At 42.0% G+C, this 16,633-nt stretch overlaps 1 protein-coding gene across 1 annotated transcript in view; it reads right to left on the bottom strand.

The window, feature by feature from the left end:
* Positions 1–4,209: 4,209 nt before the first annotated feature.
* Positions 4,210–16,633, bottom strand: part of LOC115217658 (coiled-coil domain-containing protein 85C-A-like) — a 55,508-nt gene continuing 43,084 nt past the window's right edge. Inside the window, 2 exon segments of the mRNA XM_029787411.2 lie at positions 4,210–4,802; positions 14,610–14,711. Of these exon segments, the coding sequence (XP_029643271.1) occupies positions 4,398–4,802; positions 14,610–14,711 (507 nt within the window). The 3' untranslated portion in view covers positions 4,210–4,397.

The following is a 16,633-nucleotide window of genomic DNA, read 5'->3' as shown; positions in this document are numbered from 1 at the left end:
TTATCCTTACTATTGCAGTCAACTTCACTCTTAATCCCACTCTGGGGTTTACGTAACTCTCTTTCACTTGTTTCAGTCATTTGACTGTGGCCATGCTGGAGCACCGCCTTTAGTCGAGCAAATCGACCCCAGGACTTATTCTTTGGAAGCCTAGTACTTATTCTATTGGTCTCTTTTGCCGAACCGCTAAGTAACGGGAACGTAAACACACCAGCATCAGTTGTTAAGTGATGTTGGGTGGGGACAAACACAGACACACAAACATATACACAGACATATATATACATATATATGACGGGCTTCTTTCAAATTTACTTACAAGGCTTTAGTCGGCCCGAGGCTATAGTAGAAGACACTTGCCCAAGGTGCCACGCAGCGGGACTGAACCCAGTACCATGTGGTTGGTAAGCAAGCTACTTACCACACAGCCACTCCTACGCCTATAGTAGTAACAATTTCAGTCATATATTAGTGTCAGTGTGTCTACCTAGCTCATACATTGTGTTATACTAACATAGAGGGTATGTGATGAACTCCCAGGGTGTCCTTGTAACCATCATTTCATTGTGTAGCCTTAGCTATATTACTTTCATTATAAGGTATACTAGCCACCTAAATATGGCTAACCACTAAGGGTGGGTGTTACTGTAGCTTTTAGCCCCTGGAGATCATCGTCTCCAGCTGGCTTTAGGCACACTTTCTGTGCCCTTATGGTATTTGCAAAGGGAGGTCATACCTCTCTCGTCAACCTAAGTGATACGCACGGACTGCAGTTTCTAGGTGTTTGCCTGTCTTCGGCATACGGCAATCACTGGTTTTCGATGAAGGGAGACCTGTTTGCAAATACTTATTTATTGTTTTTCCAGTAACTTCCGTCACTGATTTCGAAAAACGTTCGGAGATTTATTATTGCTTTCATTATAAATATACTTTAAAGAAGCATACACATCACATAATCTCGTATCATCTCCACAAACTGAATTTTAAGTCAGAAACTAGTGGGAGGGATCCATATTGACAAAATATTTATTCATAAAATCTGAATGATTGCCATGCAAAAGAATAGAATATTGGTGAACGACATATATTTGGGACGTATAAAAGATGCATGTGTGTCAACCTCTGCGGATAGATAATTATAACTTCACTGACTGTAATTTTGAAGTTTTGCTCGGCTTGTCTGTTTTGTTCAATCCTATGAATAAACTACATACCCAGTGAGAGTTTGGTATTCGTTGGCAATGAATTTATAGTTATTAGAATTTACATTTGTATCGAGTTCTTCATTCAGTCATGATTCAATAGTTGTATGTATCTATAAAAAAAAACCCTTCAGCTTTAAACACACACACACACATACCGCTAAAGGATTTGGCTTATGCTGATGACAATGCACTGATCAATGAAATGATGGCAATTAGCTGCTGAAAATGAATTACATTGTGTTGAACATGCAGCAAAGCTAGTTGGTTTACATCTTAATGCTAGCAAAACAGAAATTGTTAACAGATGGAATCTATGATGATTATCAACTAAAAATCCTTAACTGTCCAATCATTAATCAGGTGGTGCAATTTTATGCTGGTACCACATAAAAAGTGCCAAGTCCACTCTGTAAAGTGGGGCGGCGAGCTGGCAGAAACATTAGCACGCCGGGCTAAATGAATAGCCATATTTTGACTGCCGCTACGTTCTGAGTTCAAATTCCGCCAAGGTCGACTTTGCCTTTCATCCTTTCTGGGTCGATAAATTAAGTACCAGTTACATACTGGGGTCGATGTAATCGACTTAATCTGTTTGTCTGTCCTTGTTTGTCCTCTCTGTGTTTAGCCCCTTGTGGGAAGTAGCCATAGACAGCATGCCAAAAGAGACAACTGGAGCCTGGTGCAACTCTCTGGCTTGCCAGCTCCTGTCAGATTGTCCAACATATTCCAGTATGGAAAACAAGGAAGGTAAATGATGATGACAATGAGGCAGTAATGTCCCAAAAAGTAAGGATGATTTAATGTGAGGAAAGAACTGGCATGGGTTGCAATAAATAAGAGAAAATATGGAAGCCTAACATGGACAGAAAAATGAAATTTAAATTTTTCAGGGCATGTATCATGCTTCCTGAGATTCGCCAACACTACACCTGATTTTCTCCCCTCCAAAAGCATGTATCTGACTCACACTGTTCACTTTCCAGACATTTGTACATTACTGCATATAATTTATACGCACTTTTTGACAAGTTGTGGTGCACCTGAGCACTGTATACAATAATTTCATTATTATTATAACTCAGAAACTTGGACCATAACTCAAAGCCTAAAAATAAAAATAGATTATATAAGCTATTGAGAAGAATTTTTAACACCAACCGGAAAGATCATATAATCAACAAAGAGCTATATGAAGGCCTGCCATGGCTGTCAGCTACTATTTGGCAGAGATTATGCTTTGCTTGCCATTCACTACAGAGATGGGGACCAAATGGTTTTTGAGATTTTATTTTGGTCACCATCAGTATGTAGGCAGCACAGAGGAGCAGGAATGGAGATCTTTCCAAAAATGCTCAGAGAGGATATTTAACATCCACTTTCCATGTTGGCATGGGTCGGATGAAATTAGTTGAGGCAGATTTTCTACTGCTAGATGCCCTTTTTTTGTCACCAACCTGAACCCGTTTCCAAGCAAGGTCATATCCCCTCATGTAAGCATGTGTCATTGTTATACAAGAGGTGTCATTCCTTTCCAGTCTTCCAAATATCTTGCAATGTCTCAAGGCAAGGAGACCTTAACACACAAACATGCAGACAGACCTACATATGCACAAAGGGCTTCTTTCACTTTCAGTTTTCGTCTCCCAAATCCACATATAAAGGTTCTTTATTTGAATATTTGCACTAAGGCTTATATCACCCATGTGGATCTGACAAGGTCAACATGGATACAGCTATAGAACAAATTTCAATATATGTAAACCCTGTATAATATAATCTATAGAATACTTTAGTGAACATGGTCCTCTTTGTTTTTTTTCCCGAAGCGCATCCCAAATCATAAACACATCATTTAACGTCTGTTCTCCATGCGAGCACGAGTTGGACAGTTCGACCGGGGTCTGGGAAACCAGGAGGCTGCACCAGGCTCCAGTCTGATTTGGCAGTGCTTCTACAGCTGGATGCCCTTCCTAACGCCAACCACTCCGTGAGTGCAGTGGGTGCTTTTTACGTGCCACAATCGGTTGGTGCTTTTTACGTGCCACCGGCACGGAAGCCAATATTAGCCACATTTGGATGGTGCTTTTTACATGCTACCAGCACAGGTATCACAACTACAATTTCCATTTGATTTTTTGATGTTGATGTACTTGACTCAATAGGTCAATCCTTAAAGATGTTTCACTGCTGTGGTGTTGGGACCTCAGCACTGAAATATTCCAAGTGCAACTGGAAGCTTAAAAACTACAATGGGGAAATGTACAAAGGGAACAAATAATATAAACTTGTGGTCATCATAATTTCTCCGTTTGCTGTGTATGTAGGTGGATGTATGTGTAAGATTTCTGTAAATATATAAGTATGAATTATGGAGTGCAAAAAGTGATATATTTACAAGATTAAGCAGTTGGTATTATTTCTGTAAAAATACAAATTCGTTCGGTAAAATAGAATTTTTGTAAAACAATGACAACCTGTTATCGAATGAATTGCTATTTCAATTTGAAGAATTCCTGAGAAATATTCTATGATATATAATATATATAAGACGTTAAAAACAATTTGGGGGAAAAAAAAAAGAAATTTCTTCAAAATTAGTTATGTTCTGCAGATAATTACAATGTTGTTAATTGGTGGGATATTAGATTATCTGCTTATCATTTTTAATATAATCTCTCTCTCTCAAGCACACACACCCATACATACACATACATGCTCAAATATATTTATACACACACACATGCATGCACTATATATATATATATATATGCATACATAAGGCGGCGAGCTGGCAGAAACATTAGCACACTGGGCGAAATGCGTAGCCGTATTTCGTCTGCCGTTACGTTCTGAGTTCAAATTCAACCGAGGTCGACTTTGCCTTTCATCCTTTCGGGGTCGATAAATTAAGTACCAGTTACGCACTGGGGTTGATGTAATCGACTTAATCCATTTGTCTGTCCTTCTTTGTCCCCTCTGTGTTTAGCCCCTTGTGGGTAGTAAAGAAATATATATCATCATCATCGTTTAGCATCCGCTTTCCATGCTGGCATGGGTTGGACGGTTCAACTGGAGTCTGGGAAGCCAGATATATATATGCATACACACACACACACACAATTCTGTACTCAAGCAAGCTAAAGTACACGAAAGAGTCGGTGGTGAGGAACAGCCCTCTAAAAATGGCAAACTTTAATAATGACGTTGATCAATTCTGTTTTCTGTGGCAGAGTATGGCATGGGTTTAACTTTTGAAGTTGGTGAAAGAGTCGATGAAGAAGACGGCCGAGAACGGGTCATGTATGAACTGTTGCTGTATCTGGAGTTAGAATTGGCCAGTTTCTGAGAGGGAGGCGGGGACTGAGGTGAGTGATGAGGATAGAACTGCTGTGGATACGATGTGACACTTGGATGCTTCTCAGTATATGGCTGTGATGATTGTTTCTGCTGTGTTGGTGGTGGCGGTCTGGAGAGACTGTTTCTAGGCTGGTGAGCCTGTTGTGAAGTCCTTGCTGGCTCGTGCTCCAATGAAGAATTTGGCTGTTTGGGAGGATATTGTCTTCTAGGAGATGTACTTTCCAGTTTCCGCCATACAACCTAAAATATACAAACACAAACACTGAGAAATCATTAAATAGACAAGAGAGCCTGTTGAGGCAAGTGAAATCAATAATCAAATTCGATGACTGGCGTCCATGCTAGCAGGGTGCAAAGAGCACCATACGAGTGTGACCATTGACAGAGCAGCTAACCAGCTTCCGTGCCAGTGGCACTTAAAAGGCGCCATTCAATCGTGATCGTTATCAGCGTTGCCTTAAAGAGCACCATCTGAGCATGATCGTTGCCAGAGTGGCTATCTGTACTCCGTGCCAGTAGCACGTAAAAGACACCATTCGAGTGTGATCGTTACCAGCATTGCCTTACTGGCACCTGTGCAGGTGGCATGTGTAAAAGATTCGAGCGAGGTCGCTGCCAGTATCACCTGACTGACCCCCGTTCCGGTGGCACGTAAAAGCACCCACTACACTCTCGGAGTGGTTAGCGCTAGGAAGGGCATTCAGCTGTAGAAACTCTGGCCAGATCAAGATTGGAGCCTGGTGCAGCCATCTGGTTTGCCAGCCCTCAGTCATTCGTCCAACCCATGCTAGCATGGAAAGCGGACGTTAAATGATGATAATGATGAGAGCCTCCCCTATGTAATTCCATGACTCACTTTTTTTTTTTTAACAGCTTCGATCAGAAAGAGCACTCGATGGCTTTGGTTGACCCAAGATTAAAGTAGAAGATACTTCATCATCATCATTGTTTGACCGTGGTCGAGACTTTCATAGTCTTTTCAAATGGCTAATAATGTGTGCACGCGACACTACTACACACATTGGAAAGCATTGTACAACCAAGCACTAAAGAAGATCTTTCCTCCTCCATGTAACAAAGCTGTTCCCGCTGGACGTCAACCCAGTATTTCTAAGCTACGGACCGAGTGATTTATTGTAAGGTTATCTCCCTAGATAGATTGCCTTCACTACAGCTAAGGAGCCCTTTCTACCCCAGTATTAAATGCCACACTGTAGGGATGAATTTGAAACCACATACATGAAAAGCATTTAAACCGGCCATATCCGGCCAAAAGTATTCTCCCTGCTTTATAGTCAAACTGGCCAGATCTGGTCTCTCACACCAACCCTACGATATCATTTTAAATATTAACAGCTACCTCATCAAAATCTCATCGCTTTGGCAGAATAATGCAAACAGTATAGGGTTAAACCAGCCACATCAGGCCCAGATTTCTACTTGTTTTATGTTGAAACTTGCCCTACAGTGTCATTCTAAAAATATAAAAATCACTTCATTGAAATCTTCAAACTATGAGATACTCTTTACTCTTTTACTTGTTTCAGTCACTTGACTGTGGCCATGCTGGAGCACCGCCTTTTAGTCGAGTAAATCGACCCCAGAACTTATTCTTTGTAAGCCTAGTACTTATTCTATTAGTCTCTTTTGCTGAACTGCTAAGTTACGGAGACATAAACACACCACTATCGGTTGTCAAGCAATGCTAGGGGGATAAACACAGATACACAAACATATACACACACACACATATATATATATATATACGACGGGCTTCTTCCAGTTTCCGTCTACCAAATCCACTCACAAGGCTTTGGTCAGCCAGAGGCTATGGTAGAAGACACTTGCCCAAGGCACCATGCAGTGGGACTGAACCTGGAACCATGTGGTTGTTAAGCTAGCTACTTACCACACAGCCACTCCTGTGCCATGATCTGAATGCAAAAGGGTTAAACCACATGGCCATGTTTGTGCTCATATGAAATAACAGCCAGATTTCCTTCAAATCCCACTCTACCTATTTCTTTACAACCCAGAAGGGGCTAAACACAGAGGGGACAAACAAGGACAGACAAACGGATTAAGTTGAATATATCGATCCCAGTGCAAAACTGGTACTTATTTAATTGACCCCGAAAGGATGAAAGGCAAAGTTGACCTCAGCGGAATTTGAACTCAGAACGCAAACGGTGGAAGAAATACCACAAAGCATTTTGCCCGGCGTGCTAACGATTCTGCCAGCTCTCCGCCTTATAAAAATCCCACTCTACCTACTTAGAAGAAGATACATTGGAGAACATGTTCCTGTGTACACTTGCTGAAAGGACAGGATGATCATGGACGGACTGCCTTTGATCAGAGCGAGCCTATGAATGAACAACATCATTATAAACAGAAAAGAATGTACCATGTATCGAAGCATTCAGGATTGAGTCATCAAGTAGAAAAACAGGTTTGTAATTTTACTTTATATTTTAACCCTTCAGTATTCAGATCTCTTTGTCAAATGTAATGCTTATTCACTCAAATTGTTTTGAATTAATCCTGTTTTATCTTGTAGCTTTGAGATTTCAATGAAGTTATTGTGTGTATATATATATATATATATACATATGAGATTAATTCCGAAATTGATTCAATATAGAAATAACGAACTTTTTTAAAAAATTCTATCGGCCGGCTTCCCCGATTTCAGTTCTTAGTGTTTTTTCTGTAGCGAATAAATAATATGTGGAAATTGACGATTTAAAAGTCTGCTATCAGCACATTGGCATTGAAATAATTTTCTTTTGCCCTTGTTTATAAGTTGTTTATAATTTTAACCGTAAAGGTATGTTAATATGCTGCCATATTTTTTGATGAAAAAAAACCAAAAAACTTCATCCTATATTAGTAGTATATATATATATATATAGTATTCAAACTAGTTGCTTCGATTCTCTCTCTCTCTCTCTCTCTCTCTCTCGTGTTTCCGTCCCCTTCCCTAATTCCCTTATAAAAGCCAGCGTGCGATCGTATCTGATCCCTATTCACTCGCTACACCTTCAGAGAAAACACAGACTTCCAAAAATGGCCAGCTAAGTCAATTTCATCCTGCTCTTTTCATATTTTTAAGCGTTTTGTTTGGATAGCTTGATCTGTTCTCCCTTCGTTCCCCTATTCTCTAAACATGGCGACTTCACGCATTGCATTTTTAAAGTTTATTTTCCTTCAGGGCCATCTTCGATGTTTATCCATTCTCCTCCGAAATATGCCCCCTCGTCTCTTACCGTATTTTTTTCATTATTTATCCATTCTCATTCTCTACCGTATTTTTTCATTATTTATCTATTTCCATTCTCTACCGTATTTTTTATTATTTATCTATTTTCATTCTCTCTCTGGCTTTCATTCAGTCATTTATCTAATTAATTATTTTTCCCCCTCAAATATAGTATTCAAACTAGTTGCTTCGATTCTCTCTCTCTCTCTCTCTCTCGTGTTTCCGTCCCCTTCCCTAATTCCCTTATAAAAGCCAGCGTGCGATCGTATCTGATCCCTATTCACTCGCTACACCTTCAGAGAAAACACAGACTTCCAAAAATGGCCAGCTAAGTCAATTTCATCCTGCTCTTTTCATATTTTTAAGCGTTTTGTTTGGATAGCTTGATCTGTTCTCCCTTCGTTCCCCTATTCTCTAAACATGGCGACTTCACGCATTGCATTTTTAAAGTTTATTTTCCTTCAGGGCCATCTTCGATGTTTATCCATTCTCCTCCGAAATATGCCCCCTCGTCTCTTACCGTATTTTTTTCATTATTTATCTATTCTCATTCTCTACCGTATTTTTTCATTATTTATCTATTTCCATTCTCTACCGTATTTTTTATTATTTATCTATTTTCATTCTCTCTCTGGCTTTCATTCAGTCATTTATCTAATTAATTATTTTTCCCCCTCAAATATAGTATTCAAACTAGTTGCTTCGATTCGATCTCTCTCTCTCTCTCTCTCTCTCTCGTGTTTCCGTCCCCTTCCCTAATTCCCTTATAAAAGCCAGCGTGCGATCGTATCTGATCCCTATTCACTCGCTACACACCTTCAGAGAAAACACAGACTTCCAAAAATGGCCAGCTAAGTCAATTTCATCCTGCTCTTTTCATATTTTTAAGCGTTTTGTTTGGATAGCTTGATCTGTTCTCCCTTCGTTCCCCTATTCTCTAAACATGGCGACTTCACGCATTGCATTTTTAAAGTTTATTTTCCTTCAGGGCCATCTTCGATGTTTATCCATTCTCCTCCGAAATATGCCCCCTCGTCTCTTACCGTATTTTTTTCATTATTTATCTATTCTCATTCTCTACCGTATTTTTTCATTATTTATCTATTTCCATTCTCTACCGTATTTTTTATTATTTATCTATTTTCATTCTCTCTCTGGCTTTCATTCAGTCATTTATCTAATTAATTATTTTTCCCCCTCAAATATAGTATTCAAACTAGTTGCTTCGATTCTCTCTCTCTCTCTCTCTCTCTCTCTCGTGTTTCCGTCCCCTTCCCTAATTCCCTTATAAAAGCCAGCGTGCGATCGTATCTGATCCCTATTCACTCGCTACACCTTCAGAGAAAACACAGACTTCCAAAAATGGCCAGCTAAGTCAATTTCATCCTGCTCTTTTCATATTTTTAAGCGTTTTGTTTGGATAGCTTGATCTGTTCTCCCTTCGTTCCCCTATTCTCTAAACATGGCGACTTCACGCATTGCATTTTTAAAGTTTATTTTCCTTCAGGGCCATCTTCGATGTTTATCCATTCTCCTCCGAAATATGCCCCCTCGTCTCTTACCGTATTTTTTTCATTATTTATCTATTCTCATTCTCTACTCTACCGTATTTTTTCATTATTTATCTATTTCCATTCTCTACCGTATTTTTTATTATTTATCTATTTTCATTCTCTCTCTGGCTTTCATTCAGTCATTTATCTAATTAATTATTTTTCCCCCTCAAATATAGTATTCAAACTAGTTGCTTCGATTTTGTCGCCCGCCCTCCCACCCCCACCACCAATACCGGAAGTTTCTACCCTAATACCGGAAACTACCCCCTCCCCCACTAGCACCTATGTAGGGTTTATCTGAACATATAGCGCAAAAATTGTGAAAAGTATGCAGGTTGTAGTCTAGAGTTTCCATATGAAATCTGCCAAATGCAAGCTTTCTTTTCAGGTACATGACTCTGCTGTCCCTCGTCCCAGGGTCTCTGATGCCCACACCTCCCAAACCCTCAGAGTTGGCACGCTCAACGTTGGCACATTGAAAGGTAGGTCTGGAGAGATTGTAGAGCTGCTTGAACGGAGACGTGTGGATGTATGCTGTATCCAGGAAGTAAGGTGGAGAGGAGGTTCTGCTAGGCTCCTCACGGGCAAGGAACACAGGTACAAGATTTTCTGGGCAGGGAACATTGACGGTGTCGGGGGCGTGGGTATACTTCTCGCGGAGAAATGGATAGGTAAGGTAATCGAGGTAGTCAGAATAAGTGACAGAGTAATTAAAATTAGATTAGTTCTTCACCATAGGACAGCTACCATCATCTCGGCATATGCCCCTCAACCAGGGCTACCGGAAGGACAAAAAGACCAATTCTATGACACCCTATTGCGGACTACCTCATTGACAAATGACAGTGACCTTCTCTTCGTGGCAGGTGATTTCAATGGACATGTTGGACGACATGTCAGGGGCTTCCATGGCATCCATGGAGGCCACGGTTTTGGCTCTCGAAATGAGGAGGGAACCAGGCTGCTGGAGTTCTGCGATGCAAATGACCTTATGGTCTGCAATACCCACTTCAGGAAACCCACCTCTCACCTAGTCACCTACCGTTCTGGCAGACACACCAGCCAGATTGACTACATCCTTGCCAGAAAAAGGGAAAGAGGGCTGATTATAAATGCCAAAACCTTCCCAGGCGAAGAATGTACTCCCCAACATAGATTAGTAGTTAGCGACTTCAGGATCAGAGCTAAATGGTCGCCCAGAAGAAGACCAGCTTGGAGGAGAAGGGTCTGGAAGCTTAAAGATCCTGCAAATGCACAGAGATTTAGAGACATACTACTCGAAGCCTCTGACGAAATAGAAGGGGATATAGCTTCACTTAATGTGGAAGACAACTGGAGATTCCTACGGGACAATCTGCTGACAGCCACTGACCAGATCTGTGGATGGAGCAAAGTACCATCTCGACCTAGAGTAACATGGTGGTGGAACACGGTGGTTGACGGGGCTATTAGACAAAAGAGACAGGCTTGGAAGGACTGGAAGAACGGTGGTAGCAGGGAATTGTATCAGACAGCCAAAAGGGAAGCTAGGAGACAGGTTTATATAGCCAGAGGGGAAGCGGATAAGAAAAAATTGCCAATGTTCTGAGCCGTGAGGATGAAAGACTTGAGGTATTTCGTGTTGCAAGACAGTGTGTGAGAGAGAATCGTGATGTGGTAGGAGAGAAGTGTGTTCGCATGGATGATGGTTCACTTGCGCTAAATGAGGATGCAAAGAGAGAGGTTTGGAGATGCCACTATGAAAGTTTGCTGAATAAAGAAAATGAATGGGATAAAGAGAGTCTGCCAAATGTTGACCCAACAGAGGGACCAGCTATCCGAGTTGATAGTTCCGTAGTAGCTAAGGCAGTTAGGAGCATGAAGACAGGGAAAGCCCCAGGCCCATCAGGAATTACTGCAGAGATGCTCAAAATATCTGGCAGTGTCGGCTATAACCTAGTCACCCGTATAGTCAACCAGGTGATACACGAAGGAGTCATACCCAATGACTGGTGTAGCAGCATACTAGTCAACTGCTACAAAGGTAAAGGTGATGCCCTGGATACAAATAATTACAGAGGTATCAAGCTGTTGGATCAGGTAATGAAGGTTACGGAGAGGGTCTTAGCCCAACTAATTAGAGAGAGAGTTAGTTTAGATGAGATGCAGTTTGGGTTGTCCCAGGGAAAAGCACCACTGATGCTATATTCCTGGTAAGGCAGCTGCAGGAGAAATACCTAGCCAAGGATAAGCCCCTGTACCTGGCTTTTGTTGACATGGAGAAAGCCTTTGATAGGGTCCCCCGATCCCTCATCTGGTGGTCAATGAGGAAACTAGGGATAGATGAATGGCTGGTGAGGGCTGTGCAAGCCATGTACAGAGATGCCGTAAGTAAGGTTAGAGTTGGCAACATGTACACAGAAGAATTCAAAGTAGAGGTTGGGGTCCACCAGGGTTCAGTACTCAGCCCCCTCCTATTTATCATAGTCCTCCAGGCAATAACGGAGGAATTCAAGACCGGTTGCCCCTGGGAGCTCCTCTATGCTGACGACCTCGCTCTAATCGCTGAGTCACTATCAGAACTGGAGGAGAAGTTCCAGGTGTGGAAGGAGGGTTTAGAATCGAGGGGCCTTAGAGTCAACCTAGCTAAAACCAAAGTACTAATAAGTAGAAAGGTAGAAAACCCACAAATATCATCAGGAAGATGGCCCTGTTCGATCTGTAGAAAAGGTGTAGGTAGAAACTCTATAAGATGTACCCAGTGTAAGCTATGGACACATAAGAGGTGCAGCAATGTCAAAGGTAGGCTAACTGGGAAGATAGTTTTTGTATGTGGCAGGTGCTCTGGAGCACTGACCTCCGAAAATCTGCAGAAAACAACTTCTGTCACTTTCCGGGGGGAAAAACTAGAAGTAGTTGATAGTTTCCGCTATCTAGGTGACCAAGTCAGTAGTGGGGGTGGGTGCGCTGAAAGTGTAACTGCTAGAATAAGAATAGCCTGGGCAAAGTTTAGGGAGCTCTTACCTCTGCTGGTGACTAAAGGCCTCTCGCTCAGAGTAAAAGGCAGACTGTATGATGCATGTGTACGAACAGCTATGCTACATGGCAGTGAAACATGGGCCGTGACTGCTGAGGACATGCGTAAGCTCGTGAGGAACGAAGCCAGTATGCTCCGATGGATGTGTAATGTCAGTGTACTTACTCGACAGAGCGTTAGTACCTTGAGAGAAATGTTGTACCTAAGAAGCATCAGTTGTTGTGTGCAAGAGAGACGATTGCGCTGGTATGGTCATGTGGCGAGAATGGATGAAGAGAGGTGTGTGAGAAAGTGCCAATCCCTAGCAGTTGAGGGAACCCGTGGAAGAGGTAGACCCAGGAAAACCTGGGACGAGGTGGTGAAGCACGACCTTCGGACGTTAGGTCTCACCATGGAAATGACTAGAGACCGAGACCTATGGAAGTATGCTGTGCGTGAGAAGACCCGGCAAGACTAGTGAAGCCATAATCCGTGGCCCCTACCTGGGACGTAGTCAGTCCACCTGTGCATACCTTCCTTCTTGTGACACTTGTGAAGACCTGTTGAGGCAAGTGAGAATCGAATCGAATCGTATCAAATCAAATCGAACCAAATCAAAATAGATGAACATCAATGGAATTTGTATCCTTGTGGTACCAGTGCCGGTGGCACATAAGAAAACCATCCGAACGTGACCGTAGCCAGTACCGCAATGACTGGCCTCCGTGCTGAGGGCACGTAACAAACACCATCCGAGCGTGGCCGTCCGCCAGCCTCGTCTAGCACCTGTGTCGGTGGCACATAAAAAACACCATCCGAGCGTGGCCGTCTGCCAGCCTCGTCTGGCACCTGTGTCGGTGGCACATAAAAAACACCATCCGAGCGTGGCCGTCTGCCAGCCTCGTCTGGCACCTGTGTCGGTGGCACATAAAAAACACCATCCGAGCGTGGCCGTCTGCCAGCCTCGTCTGGCACCTGTGTCGGTGGCACATAAAATCACCCACTACACTCTCGGAGTGGTTGGCGTTAGGAAGGGCATCCAGCTGTAGAAACACTGCCACATCTGACTGGCCTGGTGCAGCCTTCGGGCTTCCCAGACCCCAGTTGAACCGTCCAACCCATGCTAGCATGGAAAGCGGACGTTAAACGATGATGATGATGATGATGATGATATATAGAATGAATTGTGAGAAGCCATATCTAGCTGGTTTAAACATAAAACAAATAGAATGTTTGGGCCAGATATGTCCAGTTTAAATGTTAAAGGGTTAAACAGAAGAGAAAGGGCAGCATCCATAATTTTTCCAGAAACTCCAAGACTGGTGAGAGGCTGTTATCCTAAACCAGAATCTTGGCTCTATTGTTGGCAACAATGTGGTCTCTTAACCCTTTCAATATCAACTGGGCTGAAAGTACTTCTGGCTCTGTAGTACAAATGTTTTGTTTTCATAAGTTTTGAATTAAAATGTTCCACCAAACCTTAGTCACAATTTATGTTCCTAACATTTGCTTAATGATAATTAAGTTATTTCACTAAATTCTTCATTATACTTAAAGTAATTGGAAAATATAGAGCCTCTCAAAATAAATACAGTAACGAAAGGGTTAATGGCATCTAATAGCCACACAGGATGGTGGTGTTCAACCAGCCAACGAATTTAGCCTACCACACAAATTATAGAACACAGTTAAATATAAATTGTTTTAGGACAGTAAGTAATAAATATAGAGTTGGATAGTAGTTGTAGAGTGTATGGTAGGCTCTAGTAGTTGTAGAGCAGTGGTTCCCAAACTTTTTCGGGCTGCTGCCCCCTTGACACCCAGGCTACATTCCTAGTACCCTCAAACCATCGCAAACGTAGACCTCTTTCTGAAGCAAATTCAAAGCAACAGTCTTTTAAAAATAAAACTAACCTAACAAACCCATTATTTTGTTGTTTTTACATAAATTACTACTCAATTATAGCCCCACTTTTTACATAAATCACTACCCCATTATCACCCCACTTTTTACATAAATCGCTACCCCATTTTAGCCCCACTTTTTACATAAATCACTACCCCATTATCACCCTACTTTTTACATAAATTGCTATCCCATTATTGCCCCAAATATGTACTAGGGTCAATCTATTTGACTAAAACCTTTCAAAGCAGTGCTCCAGCATGACCACAGCTCAATGACTGAAACAAATAATAAAAACATGAAAGATAAAAAATATGGAAGACCTTACATTGCACATTTCTCGAACGATGGCCTTCTCATTATCACCAAGATCATTGTTGCTGTCAATGTTATTCATGGGAGATTCCAGTTGCTGATGAACTTCCAACACCTAACATCAAATAAACAGACAGATGAATATATATGAATGGATATATCAACAGGATAAGACTGCTGGAACGGCACCAGAGATTTTATCTTCATTACTAGGATAAAGTGTTGAGGGAGGAGTTTGTCTTACAAAGATAACTATTCAAAAAGGGAGCAAAGTCAAAGGTCCTTTCCTGAGTCATAGGCTCATAAGGCTGGTTTCCTCTGATTCTGTAGGTGTGAAAATTATTCCCCTGGATGGGATGCTTAGTCTGTCACAGGATTACTAATTTTTGCCAGCTGAGTGGACTGGGGCAACATAAAATGACTTGTTTAGTTGAAGAACCTGGTCTGTGGTGCAGAAATTATCCCTCTGGATATGATGCCAGTCTGTCAAAAGATGACTTGTTTTTACAAGGTCAATGAACCGGAGTAACAGGAAATGGAGTGTTTTGCTCAAGAATACAACACATCATCTGGTCCTGGAATCAAAACTACAATCTTACAACCATGAGTGTAACACCCTAAACCAGCGTTCCATGGGAAAGAGTTAGATAAGCTAACGCTAATTTCATGATCGTAATATTACCATACATGCATAACATATTATTGGTTATTGTAATATAGACATCATCCTATCTAAATTACTATGTTATTAAAACAACCATTGGGGATATATTTAGTGATATCTGTAATTAATGGACACTTTATATATATATATAGATATGCTGAGATCCCTTTGGTCATGACTAACTCCTGTGCAGGTGGCACATAAAAACACCATTTGAGCGTGGCTGTTGCCAGTACCGCCTGACTGGCCCTCGTGCTGGTGACATGTAAAAGCACCCACTACACTCTCGGAGTGGTCGGCATTAGGAAGGGCATCCAGCTGTAGAAACTTTGCCAGATCAAGATTGAAGCCTGGTGCAGCCATCTGGTTCGCCAGCCCACAGTCAAACTGTCCAACCCATGATAGCATGGAAAGTGGACGTTAAACGATGATGATGATGAAATGAGTATTGTACAGGGTTTTCTGTTTTCCATAACTGTATACCTACTTTTGCACCCCCACTGTATATCGTTAAGAAACCAGTTTGTATGTTCCTATTCAATGTCAAAGTAATAGTTTCAGAACTGTACTCTCTTTTACTTGTTTCAGTCATTTGACTGCGGCCATGCTGGAGCACTGCCTTTAGTCGAGCAACTCGACCCCGGGACTTATTCTTTTGTCAGCCCAGTACTTATTCCATCGGTCTCTTTCGCCGAACCGCTAAGTGACGGGGACGTAAACACACCAGCATCGGTTGTCAAGCAATGCTAGGGGGACAAACACAGACACATATATATATATATACGACAGGCTTCTTTCAGTTTCTGTCTACCAAATCCACTCACAAGGCATTGGTCGGCCCGGGGCTATAGCAGAAGAAGACACTTGCCCAAGGTGCCACGCAGTGGGATTGAACCCGGAACCATGTGGTTGGTAAGCAAGCTACTTACCACACAGCCACTCCTGCGCCTGTAGTATACTATGTAACATGGATGGATGGAAGCACTCCGTTGGTTACGACGACAAGGGTTCTGGTTGATCCAAATCAACGGAACAGCCTGCTCGTGAAATTAACGTGTAAGTGGCTGAGCACTCCACAGACACGTGCACCCTTAACGTAGTTCTCGGGGATATTCAGCGTGACACAGAGAGTGACAAGGCCGGCCCTTTGAAATACAGGTACAACAGAAACAGGAAGTAAGAGTGAGAGAAAGTTGTGGTGAAAGAGTACAGCAGGGATCACCACCATCCCCTGCCGGAGCATTGTGGAGCTTTTAGGTGTTTTCGCTCAATAAACACTCACAACGCCCGGTCTGGGAATCGAAACCACGATCCTATGACCGCAAGTCCGCTGCCCTAACCACTGGGCCATTGCGCCTCCACACTATGTAACA

This window comes from Octopus sinensis, linkage group LG1 (genome assembly GCF_006345805.1).
Source record: "Octopus sinensis linkage group LG1, ASM634580v1, whole genome shotgun sequence".
In the NCBI taxonomy this organism is placed as follows: domain Eukaryota; kingdom Metazoa; phylum Mollusca; class Cephalopoda; order Octopoda; family Octopodidae; genus Octopus; species Octopus sinensis.
This window is presented reverse-complemented; position numbering and strand designations above follow the sequence as displayed.